The sequence below is a fragment of the Archocentrus centrarchus genome, chromosome 18 (genome assembly GCF_007364275.1).
Source record: "Archocentrus centrarchus isolate MPI-CPG fArcCen1 chromosome 18, fArcCen1, whole genome shotgun sequence".
NCBI classification, from domain to species: domain Eukaryota; kingdom Metazoa; phylum Chordata; class Actinopteri; order Cichliformes; family Cichlidae; genus Archocentrus; species Archocentrus centrarchus.
This window is the reverse complement of record NC_044363.1, coordinates 23,806,599-23,820,722: the sequence shown is the minus strand read 5'-3', so window position 1 is coordinate 23,820,722 and position 14,124 is coordinate 23,806,599. Positions and strand designations below refer to the sequence as shown.

At 40.9% G+C, this 14,124-nt stretch overlaps 1 protein-coding gene and 1 non-coding gene across 3 annotated transcripts; one reads left to right on the top strand and one right to left on the bottom strand.

The window, feature by feature from the left end:
* Nucleotides 1–26: 26 nt before the first annotated feature.
* Nucleotides 27–114, bottom strand: trnar-ucu (transfer RNA arginine (anticodon UCU)). The gene is given in 2 exon segments: nucleotides 27–62; nucleotides 78–114. It is a non-coding gene; the product is annotated as a tRNA-Arg (tRNA).
* A 1,146-nt stretch (nucleotides 115–1,260) lies between these two features.
* Nucleotides 1,261–13,691, top strand: coro1b (coronin, actin binding protein, 1B). 2 transcript variants are annotated; one of them, XM_030753643.1, is made up of 12 exons: nucleotides 1,261–1,432; nucleotides 1,553–1,685; nucleotides 3,386–3,591; nucleotides 3,794–3,916; nucleotides 5,635–5,764; nucleotides 8,175–8,356; nucleotides 8,510–8,629; nucleotides 9,081–9,185; nucleotides 9,281–9,426; nucleotides 11,561–11,618; nucleotides 11,706–12,044; nucleotides 12,123–13,691. In XM_030753643.1, exons 3-12 carry the CDS (start codon nucleotides 3,388–3,390, stop codon nucleotides 12,243–12,245), a joined length of 1,530 nt encoding a protein of 509 aa, XP_030609503.1. In that variant the 5' UTR covers nucleotides 1,261–1,432; nucleotides 1,553–1,685; nucleotides 3,386–3,387; the 3' UTR covers nucleotides 12,246–13,691. The 2 variants fall into 2 exon arrangements, with proteins under 2 accessions (XP_030609503.1, XP_030609502.1); XM_030753642.1 differs by having other exon boundaries at nucleotides 1,262–1,432; nucleotides 1,553–1,701.
* The last annotated feature ends 433 nt before the right edge of the window (nucleotides 13,692–14,124 follow it).

Below are 14,124 nucleotides of genomic sequence, written 5' to 3'. Positions count from 1 at the left end.
ATTCACAAATTTTTCCTCAAAAAATGCGACTCCGGTGGGACTCGAACCCACAACCTTTGAATGGCTACATCTATGCCTAGAAGTCCAATGCGCTATCCATTGCGCCACGGAGCCACCTGTTGCACTATTGCTGAGCCATGCTATATGAATGTTGACTAAAGCGTGAAGACTTGTATTCTACAGGGGATTTATAGTGTCTGTGTTTTAACCAGTGAATTCTGGGTGCGAGTATGCAGCGTAGTCTAACTATGTATGACCGATATGAAAGCCCCCAAAACACAGCCATTTACTTCACGAACTTCAGAATTTTAACTTCCTTTGTATAAATAACCATAAATGTGCCCTTTAACCTTATCCTTCTACAAAGGGCTTTTTTACATTTTTTATTATTATTTTTATTATTATTATTATTTTAATTTGCTTTCTGCACGTGGGGACTGCAGCGCTCAAACCGGCGACCCTGGGAAGGTTAAAAAACACAAACAAAACAAAACTGAGTGTCCTTGTGCTTTATCAAACACTGGGTGGCGCTAAAGTCACAAGCTACTGCACGCGCAACAGATTAACAACGTAAGTCTCGTCATAGTTTCCCTATTTCTAGTGACAACGAGTTGGCACAGGATTTTAATGACTGAAAAATGAAAATGTTAATATTAATTCCACTACTCTCTATACTTTATTCTCAACAATCAGCAAACTAAGAGAACTTCAGAGAATTTAAACACAGCTCCTGTTCAGTCTGCAACAGCACAATAATTTGGAAACTTTATTTCAGCTGTTGAACAGCGTCACAGCATCGAGTCTGATTACTTGTACAAATACAGAAATATACTCTCTGCCTGGAGGGCCTGTTTTTCTTTTTAGGTTTAACAACCTATTTCGTTGTTGTTTGTATATATGCTCTTAAATATTTTGATGTGGTTTCATAATGATTATTATTTTTAGAGTTTAAGTAAGGTTTTTTAAAGTAAGATATTTTGTTGTTGTAGTTGTTTTTGTTTCAACCTCTTTGTAAAACGTTTATACAAATCAAAAATGTAAATCTGCTTTATGCATGTGCAAATGTGAAGGGTGACGCTGGCCACCGATTATAAGTGGTAAATTTAATGTTTGATTGATATATATTTAGTTTTCAGACAGGTTTCACAGGTGCGCACATATCATCCGGTCTGGCAGACAGGAATGTGGACGTAAACGGAAGATATCGCTCTTTACTCCTGCGTGTCTTTGACACATCCTGCCATGAGCGGAAGTGTCTGGGATTCTGCTCGAGCCGTCGCTCCAAAAACAGTCGTTTGTGAAGGAAGACGGGGCGAGCCGCGTCTGCATCCCTCCCCCTACCGTACCATCAGCAGCCGCAGCCGGGCTACTTTCAGCGGCGCCGTGCAACCGTGTCGGTGCGGCTTTATCAGCGCGGGACATGCTCTGTCAGGTTAGACTTGTGCTACAGCAGACATGCGTAATTACTATCAAAGTAACACGAAGACAGCTCAGAATTTGATTTTTTTAAAGGTTGGATTTCTCCACCCCTAATGAACAGTTTTTGTTCTAGGTCTGCGCGATCTACGTGAATGCCTGCCTGGACGCAGGAGAGGATTAAGTTACTGCTGCTAGCGGAGGATTATTTTATTGGCCTCCTCCTGTCACGCCCGAGTCTTTGGTGATCCTTCTTCCAATTAAGAGAGGTCTGTCAAAACCCAGGTAGGTATGCTGTTAGACTGGAAAATAATCACCTGAAATGTCTAATTGTGGGATTAAAGCGCGTTCTTTGTTGCTCATGCCTGCAGTTGTTTCTTTGCAACAACCAACTGCTGTCTTATCGGCTGCTATTGTGAGCAGACAATGGGAACCCGAACAGAAATGGTGCAAGGATGCTGCATATTTAATAAATATATTATCATAGAAGAGGAGCACACTGTTTAATAACACAGGTTTAAATGCAGATCGGAAGTGCCGGACTTTGCAGCAAACAGGATTTGGGGTGGTTTTATTCTCACAGAGGAGCCCTCTGTAGCCTTCATAGCTCCTGATACACAATTTGCTTTGACCACTGTGAAGCATTGGTAGATGGCATATAGAGTTACTGCTTCTCCTCTCTCAGCAACTATGACTGCCCAACCCCCTTCTCCTCTCTGCAGCGGCATGTTTTGGTTTCAGGGGGATCATGCCCTTTTGTCCACTGAAGCCTGACTGTACTTTTCAGGACGGACTCCTAGTATGAAAGAATTTACCCACTGTTCTGAAAGCCACGTGTCTTTCTCGCTGACTATCTGAAGATGGAGGGGATTTACTAAATCAACTGCACAGTAACAATAGTATTAGTGCAGGGTTTGGGGAATCAAAAGACTAAATCTGCAGTTTTTAATAAAGCATGCATGGTTAGTCAGGCACCCTTTATTTCTGTGTAATGCCAAACATTTTCCCCATCCCACACGAGACTGCAACATATTAACCAGGAAAAGTATAACTAGGTGTCTTTCAGCAACACATAAAAACTAAAAGAATCTTTTCGTTTTTTGAGCACTGCCTTGAAAAATCAGTTTCTTTGTTATATGGTTCTAGATATTTGCATTATATTTTTGGAGGTATAAAGTGGGGCATTAATCAAAAAAACTCCTGTATCCCTGTAACTGTACATTTAGTGGTCTTAGATGTGGCAAATGCTTATTTTTACTAGAGCATGAACGATATATTGGTGAGGGACGATATATTAGCCAATATTAGCTATTTGCCAATATATCGGTATCGGCATTTATAATGGCCAATAAATGAAATTGAAAATGAAACTGAGCTGAGCAGAGTCAGGCAGTGTGTAAACAAATACTTGTGACAGTAAAACATTAAAAATATATATTTTCAAACTGTATTGCCATCTTACCAAGGACTGCTAAACAAATGCACATAATAAATGTGTCTGAAAAAACCCTCGATATATCAGATTTTTAAATCACCAAATATCAAATATCACCATTATTGGTATTGGTCTTAAAAATCCTATACTGGTCAGGATCTAATTTTCTGTATCAAATTTAGTCAAAAATGGACATCTGAGTAGCCCAAGAAGACATTTTAAGGTTGCTTCTTTCAGTTAACCTCCAGTTTAAATAAGAAACAGTCTATTTTTAAAGTCCAAATTCATATTAAATGAGGAAAAGTAGCATTTTTTTTTCATTTTCCAAATGAAAAGAAAGATTTTTCTTTTCAAGCTTATTAGCTTTGTGCTTAATAATTATCCTGCTTATTTCATTGCTATTTGTTGACAGAACTGTAACTTGTTATTTTTCAGCTGATCAGTTAATTATTTGCTGTCATTCAGCCACAATCATCCATTTAAAGTTGCTTCGATTGTAACTTTTTTCTCCGTGTAATTCTTTCCCCCCTCCAGGTATGTCTTTCCGGAGAGGTGTGGTCAGGCAGAGCAAATTCCGCCATGTTTTCGCCCAGGCGTGGAAAGCGGAGCACTGCATTGATGACGTCAGAGTGTCCCGGGTGACGTGGGACAATCCCCTCTGTGCGGTCAACCCCAAATTCATTGCTGTCATCATTGAAGCAGGTGGAGGAGGGGCCTTCCTCGTTGTTCCGATCAGCAAGGTTCAATTTCCTACTTTACACAGAGTATCAGATGAACAGTGGATCAATATTTCTTCCACTTTGCCACTAAAAGCATTACGTCGCCAACTTTTTAAACCCTGCTTCATGTCTGACTAATGTATTTGCAGACTTTATCCACTTCCGATACCATTAGTAGGAATAGATAACGCATTAATGGTTGAAACTTTGTTATTGCCTACAGAGTGGCAGAATCGACCAGTCCTGTCCCACAGTCTGTGGTCACGCAGCACCAGTGCTGGACATCCAGTGGTGTCCTCATGATGACAATGTCATTGCAAGTGCCTCAGAAGACTGCACAGTGAAGGTAGATTTAAAAATTTCTTACCTCGTGAAATTCTGTGTTGGTGGTTTGTGGCCCTGTTATCAGGAATCTTTCATCTGGTGTCATATCAGCCGCAACCCTAAAACCACTGGCCTAATGTTGTGTTGGTTCTCTTTCTGCTGCTAAGGAAAACAAATCAGACGCTTCAGGTTGTAGACCAGGATCTGCACCAGAGCAGATGGATTTGACTGGGGGAGAGCGGCGGTGGCGGCAGGGGGGCATTACACTCAAATTATTTTACAATTACATTACAAAAAAGAGGACTGAATAATGCTACTCCCTTTACAACCTACACAACAAGTTCACGCATAAGCAGCCTATCTGAGACTGCATCATGAACCAGTATGTGTGATAACCATAAACGCACAGTGCGGTCACAGCAAATTTGTTTTGCAAGTTTCAAGTAAAGTCATGCTTTAAAAAGAGCCTCATAAGCTGATGATGACCTCTTTCAGTTCTAAAAAGAGACTTATCTGACTTGCATAGGCCCATCCACGTCAAAAACTGTGTCCTCCTCAGTTATGCTGCTGTGATTGGAGCAGATGATCTAAGCTTCCGTTAACCAAATAATTAGCATGGTTGTTACTACAGTAACTTGTGGGTATATCTGACTTATAGTTGTAATAGTATGTCATCTAGTATTTAGGGGCAGAGTGACCTTTTTGAGCATGCCTGGACTCCTGAGGTCTGTCCATAATGTCAGCGCTGGTGTAGACACAGACCCTGTGAGGGCATCCTGTAGTGTTCAGAATAGAGAAAGGGGGTCCTGTCAGCTCTGAGGTTACTTTGGGGGCTCGATATGTTCCTCTAGCCATTTTGGAGCAGCTTCCTATTTTGGAGGCCACTGCCAGGGGGTGTGCTTGGTCTTCAGCAGTGTTTAGTTGACACTGTAACAAGTTAATGTTGTGGCAGTTTACCCTGATCACAGCAGGGCAAACTTAAGCAGAGGTCTCTGCAAAACACAAGCTGGCATTCCTCAGCTGTTAGACACGGTTGGGTTAGCATTAAGGTTAAAGATAATGTTACTGACTAGGTAAATGATTGACGAGCACCCAGCCTGTGTTCTGCGGGCACACCTTACTATTTTTTGACAGGAAGAAAATCACTCTTGCTGGTACTGAAAAGCTGTACTGGGATGCAGATACTGTGTTTTATACTTAATCAAACAAAAATCAGAAATGTCCACCGAGAATTGAAAAGCATATTTGTTTCAGTTTAATCATTCAGGCCAATGAGATCCGACAGCTGACATCAAATCTAAACATGAAGCTACAGCCAACACCAGCTAGCTTACTTTCACATAAAGACTGGGTATGGGGTAGTTACTAGCGTAGCTCTGTCTAAAGTAATCATTTTAGCTATTCAGTTACTCTAAAACTCACTAGCTAAAATTTTACAACTTGTTTAATCTTTTACATAGTGTAAGCTGGCTGTTTCCCCTATTCTAACCTTTATATTAAGCAAAGCTAGTCGTTATATTTATTAGGTAGAAATAAATGTGGCTTGAAGTCAATTCAGATGCAGATAAGAAAATGTAATTCAAATAGAAGGAAGGGCAAATGGAAAAGTTCCGATAGAAGTGTTAGCAGTAAGTGGGGTAAAAAACAAACAAAACTCTGTGTGGAACCACTGTAGGTTAATGTTATGGCATGAAAACTGCAAAAATTATACAACACCATAATGTCTGCTGTATGTTGAAGGTCTGGCAGATCCCAGATGGTGGGCTGACAAGTCCAATGACTGATGCCACTGTGACCCTTGAGGGACACAGTAAAAGAGTGGGAATCCTGGCTTGGCACCCAACTGCCTTCAACATCCTTCTAACTGCAGGTAGTATCATCTGTCCCGTTGTAGTGTCCCATTTTTCCCCTAAAAGCATACGTGGTTTACATCTTGGAAAATGACTGTGACAACTCACGAAGACTGTTTTTAAAACTGTGCTTTGTAGGGTGCATCATCTTGATATTAAACTGTGCTACTGTGGAAGCAGACTGGTGTTGTTTTCTCTTTTGCTTTACATATATTTGCATAGAACAGGGATCTGTAAGAAAGGGCTTGTGCTGGCACAGTAGAAATGTGCTGCACCTGAGTTTCATATGACAAATTAAGGTCAGCTTTGCCTTGTACTAAATATCCAGGCGACATTTCACCTTTTAAACAAACCCCAAATATGGTGACAGCGATACTCGAGCTGTAGTTTCCCCCATGCTAAACATCTCCCATTATCCAGAGAAAAGTGGCGTACACCCATCCATTTGTAAACAGTGAGAGTTGAAGAGCAGCTCTTATCTTGCTGTGTTGGTGTTCAGTAACAGCCAGTTCAAATACTGCTGCATAATACAAGCACGGAATAGGATTTCCCTCCTCAGCAATTCATAGCACGTGATTAACCTGAAAAATAATTACACTTTGCTGAAAAGCTGCCAGAGCTGGTTTCCATTTGAAACGTATTCTAATGCCAAGGAAGCACAGCTATACACACAAGCACATAAAGTAACTTTTTGCAAGATGCTGTAGCCAATGTAAGAATGTGAGCTACCACTTATCTTAATGCACGCTCAGAAGAATGCATGTTGTTCACTGTGCCTCATTTTTCCACCGGCTTAGGAGTAAGTGCATTAACTCTGTAATTTAAGTAGCTATAAACGCGTTGCTGGACTTCAGCATAAGTTGGAGCTGGTAGTGAGCAAGACAACATGGTAAAACAGCTATGGTGGTAACTTTAAAAGGAAAAAAAGGTAACTAAAATCGGAGTGTGTCATACTATTATACTGTTACTCATTATTTAACAGTTTTGCAATACTCAATACAGTCCAAGACAATCAATACTGTGCATCATATTATGTGTACAGTACCTAAAAAGGCAGAAAACATGGCAAATGTATTATCATGATTATTTAATTCTGATTGTGGCAGTGCAATAACTCTGCAGTCTTTTTTTCCTCACGCCCAGTTTCCTCCTGAGAGTTTCTGCTTCTCAGCCACAAGTTAGTTAATTGTTCACTTTATCTCCACAACCAGACTATTATTAATTGTATTTTAAGGGGAATTGCTATCTTGTCACACATCTACTCCCTAATTATTGAAATTTTCCTTACAACAGCTCCACTCCATTTTGATTGAAATGTTAATCTGAAGTGGAGGAAATTAATTTTCCACCTTAGTTACATCTACTTTGAACTAATGATATCAAAAAAGAAATATCTGATGTGAAATATCTAAAGCTGTTCATAATTAGGCAGAAAATGATGTGATTATTCATGACCTATACCCGCAAACTCCTAAAAGTAACTGCACCAGCAAGACAGATTGAACTATTTAGCACACAACAATTAAAAAGCTACACATGCAGATGAGTTACAGCTTGATCCATAACATGTCAGTGAGGAGCCAGTTGCTAGTTTTATACTCTGAAAAACAGTCCAAGCCATAACACCTTTTAAGAAAAGCACATTTTGGAATCACAGTTCATGAGATAATGATGGCGTCTCGATGCAGCAACTCTGTGAAGCTCAATACACCAAAATGTCTGGGAATCCCTTTAAAAAGGCAAAATGCAGGGACTAAGTAGTGTGTCCACTGTATTATGTTATTGTGTATGTATTATCATTGTTATTCAGTTTTAAAGTGTCAGTTCAGTTAATACTTTGCTCTCTGATTTGCTTTACTCTGTGCCCACAATTTTCCCCAGCGCTCGTCACTGAGAGTTAACATCTCTTCATTTTACCCACATTACTTTGATGAACATAGCGAGAAGAAGTAATGAGGTTGTGACTCAAGTTGAAATCCTGAGTCTGTTTAGAGTGCCATCATGTTTTATTAAAAGTCTGTTCGTCCATCCATCCTTCCATCCATCCATCCATCTATCTTCTTCCGCCTATCCCAGCCATCATACAGTGAGAGGCAGGGTACACCCCGGATAGTGCGCCAGTTTGTTGCGAGAGAGACGGACAATCATTCTCACGTTCACACCTACGGTCAATTTAGAACCATCAATTAATCTAACCTGTTTTTATTAAATATTGATATTTGCTGTCAGTGTATCAATAATGTGTTGCAATAGGAAGGTACATAATAATACTGCTTGTTCTGATAATTTATCTTCCCCAAGACAAAGCACTGATACTGAAAAAAACAAAAGGGGGTCATATAAATATTTGCATCTGTTCATCCTTACCCTGTACCCTCTCCACATTGAGGCTTCAACACCTCTTCCTTGGATGTTTTTCTGTCTCTCTAGGCTGTGATAATGTGATCTGTGTGTGGAATGTGGGCACGGGGGAGCTAGTGTACCAGCTTGGCGACGCCCACCCAGACCTGATCTACAGTGTCAGCTGGAACAAGGATGGCAGTGTGATTTGCACCGTCTGCAAGGACAAGGCCCTGCGTGTCATTGATCCACGGAGAGGCACTGTCCTCAAGGTTGTATTTCACATTCGTGTTAAGTGTGCAGATGCGGTCAAAGGGTGGACCTTTGTGATAAAGCACTCCCATGGTGCTAATTTCCTGGCTCAGTTAGCATTCTTGTTACGCTGCATTTATGATGGTTCTGTCTGCTTGTAACTGTTTTCCTAGGTCAGAGAGAAAGTGCATGATGGTACCAGGCCTATGAGAGCCGTGTTCCTCTCTGATGGAAAAATCCTGACCACGGGCTTCAGCCGTATGAGTGAGAGACAGCTGGCTTTGTGGGATACGGTAAGCCTCTTGTTTATGTGTAATGTAGAAATCAGAGGGCTCAGTATGCTTCTGGCTTTAATGCAGGTGAACTGAATTTAGCACTTTTACACCTTTGTGCAGATTGTTGAGACACAACAACATGTGTTATTGTTAATCCAGTGTTTCTAATTATATGGCGGGACAGTGACTCCCTTCACCCCCAACCACTCGCGGCAGATGGCTGCCCCTCCCTGTGCCTGGTTCTGCTGGAGGTTCTTCCTGTTAAAAGGGAGTTTTTCCCTTCCCACTGTCACCAAGTGTTTGCTCTTAGGGGGTTGTTTGATTGTTGGGTGTTTTCTCTGTTTTATTGTAGGGTCTTTACCTTACAATATTAAAGCACTTTGAGATGACCAATGTTGTGATTTGGTGCTATATAAATAAAATTCAAATTGAATTGATGTGCAAAATATGCAATCCTTTTGCCTTACAGAAAGATCTCTCAGAGCCAATGGTTATACAAGAAATGGATACGAGTAATGGAGTTCTTCTACCCTTTTATGACCCTGACACAAACATGGTCTATCTGTGTGGAAAGGTGAAGCCTTGGCATCGTGTGGCAAATAGGAATTTAGCCTGTTACCTGCAGTGCCATTTCACATTTGATTTGATTTTTGATCTCCTGGCTTTCAGGGGGACTGCACCATCCGATACTTTGAAGTGACTGATGAATCCCCATACGTTCACTTCCTCAGCTTATACAGCAGCAAAGAGCCTCAAAGGGGTGCAGGCTTTCTGAGTAAAAGAGGTGTTGATGTCAATAAGTGTGAAATTGCCAGGTAAGAACCGTATGATTAGCCGTTAGAAAAAAAATAAATATTAAAAAAAAAAATGCCCAGCTGCTTTAGGAACTAACCAATACCCTCATGCCTCTTTTCCACTAGTCCCTACTTAGCTTGAATCGACTTCGTTTTTAGAGTTTTCCATTAGGTGGCAGTACCTGGTACCAGGTTCATTTTTAGTACTTGGCCAGAGAGTGATGTCGCTAGATGAGTCATGAGAGCGACTTTTTTTTTTTTTTGTGTATATGTTTTATTGAGCATTAAACATCTCAAAGTATACATAAACACAGGCATAGGGAAAATGTCCCCGAAACAATGCTCATAGTTTCCTTTTTTTGAAAAAGAAATACCTAAATGTAACCACCCTCCAACCCACCGATCCCTCCCTTCTATTAACATACAGGACACTCACCCATTCAATTAACAAGTAAGGTTGCAATAATTATAAGAAAAAAAGTATTTGTAAATATGCAAACATATACGCACACGTACATACACAGTTGCATACATATATTAAAAAAGAAAAACAGGAATTAAAAAAAAAAAACAAAACTGTGCAAGAACACCCGAAGAGAACAAATATATATGAAGACATGGAGGAGAGCAGACTGCTAGATGTTTACTAATGAGGCATGGTTTGAAGTCCAGCTAGATGTGACAGTACTGGATTCCAGACAGAGAAGAACTTGTCTCTGGACCCTAAGTGTATATTTAATCTTCTTGAACTGTATAAATTGCATCAAATCACTCCGCCACAAGGACAATTTAGGTGAGTTCTGGGATTTCCAGTGTAACAATATTCATCTGCGTGCAAGCAAAGTTGTGAAAGCAGTTATGTGTTTATGCTTTTTCTTCATTGTAGAATATCTCCCATCTATGACACCAAATATAGCTGTTGCTGCACTGGGTTGAAGACTAACATCAAGTACCTCTGACAGTATTCTAAAAATCCCAGACCAATAGGACATCAAGGATGGGCATGACCAGAACATCCATCCATCCATCCATCCATTTTCTTCCGCTTATCCGGGGCCGGGTCGCGGGGGCAGAAGCCTAAGCAGAGAAGCCCAAGCTTCCCTCTCCCCAGCCACCTCCTCCAGCCCATCCGGAGGATGGGCTGGAGGAGGTGGCACCCCTGCTAATTTAACCCCAGAACATATGGGTTAAATTAGCAGGGGTGCTCCGGCATCTGTTGCAACCTGCATCTGTATTAGGGTATATTTTTGCCAGTCTAGCTTTCGTATAGTGAATACGATGTAGAACCTTGAATTGTATCATGCTTAACTTAGCACAAGAGGAACTGTCATTCACTCTTTGTAGGGCACTGATCCAAATATTCTCCTCCAGGTCCTCCCCCAGTTCCTTTATCCATTCTGCCCTGGTGTTTTCAAGTGTTGGAGAGGCTATCCAGTCATTTATTCTTGAAGTTAGTCTCTTTGGGTTGAAAGGCATTCCTAACAATTCATCTAAAGCAGACTCCAAAGGTAAATTTGAAAAGTTAGGGTCATGGCACTGAAGAAAGTGGCGGACTTGGAAGTACCGGAAGAGGCTGGACCGGGGAAGGTTAAACTTATGTGATAAGTCATTAAAACTTGCAAAAACACCACTGATGTACAAATCTTTAAATATGTGTATGCTTTGTCTTTGCCAAAGAATAAATTCAGAGTCTGATCTCGCTGGAGGGAAAAGAGGATTATTGTGTATAGGGCTGATGTGAAGAAAGCTATTAAATCCGAAGTTCTGTCTAAATTGAAACCATATCTTAAGGGTATTTATGATGACCAGGTTGCTAGTAACAAACCCGCCTTTTTTGATACCCAGCAACAAGGGACAACAAGCAACACACTAACAGATGTTACAGATGTTTTTGAGCTTGGTGACTGGTTACAGAATCCAGAGGCAGCTAGGCAGAGCAACTGTTTGTGTTTTGTCACATACAAATGACGTCACGGGACTTTCAGGACACCTTGCTGAGTTGGTACTCAATTGTAATGGAAAATGACTGAAACCAAGTAAAGCAGAGTAGAGTTCAGTTGAGCTGAGTAGATACTTGTGGAAAAGAGGCATAAAAATGGGAAAGAATAATACACAATTGCCCAAAACTTATCCTCGATTTTCTGGCTATTTATAGGTTTTATAAGCTGCATGAAAGGAAAGTGGAACCCATTTCTATGACTGTACCACGAAAGGTAAGCCATACACAGCATTTAAAGGAGAATTTATGAGCAGCTTTTTTAATAACTAAAAAAGATCCCATCCCCATATTTCCTCTCTAGTCAGATCTGTTTCAGGGAGACCTTTACCCAGACACAGCCGGCCTGGATCCAGCTCTTCTGGCTGATGAATGGATCGCTGGGCAGGACGCACCGCCGCTGTTGGTCTCCTTGAGTGGTGGCTACACAGCTCCTCCATCCAAACACAGAGACACCCTCAGAAGCAAGCCCAAGCTCGTCTCTCAGGACTCTGGGACCGGGGCCGCCCCACCTTCATCAGGGAATGTAGCATCTCCCACATCTACACCTACCTCTGCCGGCAAGGAGACGGAAGAAGAGATGCCACAGCCAAGAGTAGCCACGAGGGAAACGGACGGACACAGTGAGAGGCCAAAGAGAGAGGTCTGTCAGGAGAAAGTGACACGCAGATTTAAAACATTTGTAAGCTTTTTCTGACTTCTTTTTCTCCTCTTCTTTTAGGATGATGTGTTGAACGAGCTGTTAGCAGAAATGAAAGCTCTGCGGGCCGTCGTGCTTGCTCAGAACCAGAGAATTGAGATGCTGGAGAGGCAGCTTGCACGGATTGAAGATGGGGATGTATGAGAAAGCAGAAGATTCACTACATTCAGATGGCATTTTTACTAAATCCATAGACCATAGCCTTACTAGAATCAACAGTACCTTAAGCTGTGTGAGCTGAAGAGTGTAGTGTAGAGCAGCAACTAATTGTGAATAATAGGGGCTTACAGCTATTGTTTCCAGTATCACAGTATGTGGGCGAGAATTGGGTGTTATGTGTGTAAAGTGAAGTTTGCAGTCAGAGAATACTTTGTTTATCAGATGAAGGATATTGTTGCCGCTATGTGGTGGTGCATATAATGCAGTTTTGAACTTTGCTTTCATTTTGAAGGACCCTGAAGGAGTTGCATCGGCACAGTTGCCTCAAATTGACGCACAGAGTTGTGTTGAAAAGGATTATATTGGAGCTAATGAAGGCTGACCGTCTATAGCAAAGCTATAAAGTACCGCCAATATGTCTTTCTTTCTCTGATGCACTGACAAATGTAACCATTAGGGCTATTTAATCAGGTAGTTTAAGCTGCTAAAACTGTGATGTCATATCGAACCCCCAGTTGTTAACCGTGGCGTGACTTGTGCTTTGTTTTACGACTTCATTATAGAACACCGCACGTAACGTTAACTGTAGGAAATCTTTTGTCCTTGGCAGTGGGAACCATGTGAGTGATAGCTGATGAAAGTGTAGTTGAATATTTATGTATATTGTAATTGTGTGTAGTGTTTGCAGTCGGTGAGAAGGTAACACTTGTGATTTTGTACCTCATGTTGTCAGGCGAGAGCAGCATAAAGATAACACAATGTAACACTATAAGGAAAGACATTTGTCAGCGTCATCATAACCACGTATACATGGAATTATTATTGGCTCCTTGTTTTGTTTTGTTTTTTACTGTGCAGAAAGGCAGCAGTATCACGTGCCCTCTTAAGAAGCAGTCAGGATCTTTTGTTTGGTATTTCACTGAGCAACAAACTTCCAAACTTGTCACTTCCAAACATGTGAAAGAGCTGTCCAGTGGGCACAGGACCCTTTTTTTTTTTTGTTCTGTAAACAGTTCAGATGAATATACAACCTTACACTACAGTGACTGTGCAGCTAAGTCTCACTAAACCATTATAAATCTATTCCAAATAGCAAGTGGGTGTTTGCAGTGGCAAGAAAAAGGAAGCTCAAGTGTGAAGATTTTTCTACATTTTGAAACGATATTTGTGTTGATGAAGATGAAAAGGCACTTTTAGATTTGTTTTGCATAGTTTTTTTTTTCTTGTGTGTGTGTTTTTTTTGCTATTACTGTACATTTAGAGGCATTAATCTGTTACTTCTAACAAATGTAGAATAGCATTTTTACATTCCACATTAAGACTACCCCTTTATTACTTTATTTATTTATGCACTGACTTAATATCAACTGTAAAACAAGTAGCAGTTTAAATGAGACTACATTGTGAAAGTTCAATAAACATTAATTCTTACTTTATGAGCAATTGCCTTTTTATATGTACACCAAGAAGGAAAGGAGAATGGCCAGGCTGCTTGAGCTTCAGAAAGGCAACAGTAACTCAAATAGCCACTCATTACAACCACAATATGCATAAGAGTATCTTTGAATGCACAACACATCAAACACTGAAGCAGGTGGGCTACAGCAGCAGAAGACCACACTGAGTGCTGCTTCCAGTCAGCTAAGAACAGGAAACTGAGGCTGCAGTTCACACGGGGTCAACATAAGACTGGAAAAACGTTGCCTGATCTGGTGAGTCTCGATTTTTGTTTTTGTCTGCAACATTTACACGATAGGGTCAGAATTTGGTTTAAACAACATGAAAGTGTGTATGCATCCTGCCTTGTATTAATGGTTCAGGCTGCTGGCGGTGTGATGGTGTGGAGCATATTTTCTTTGGGCCC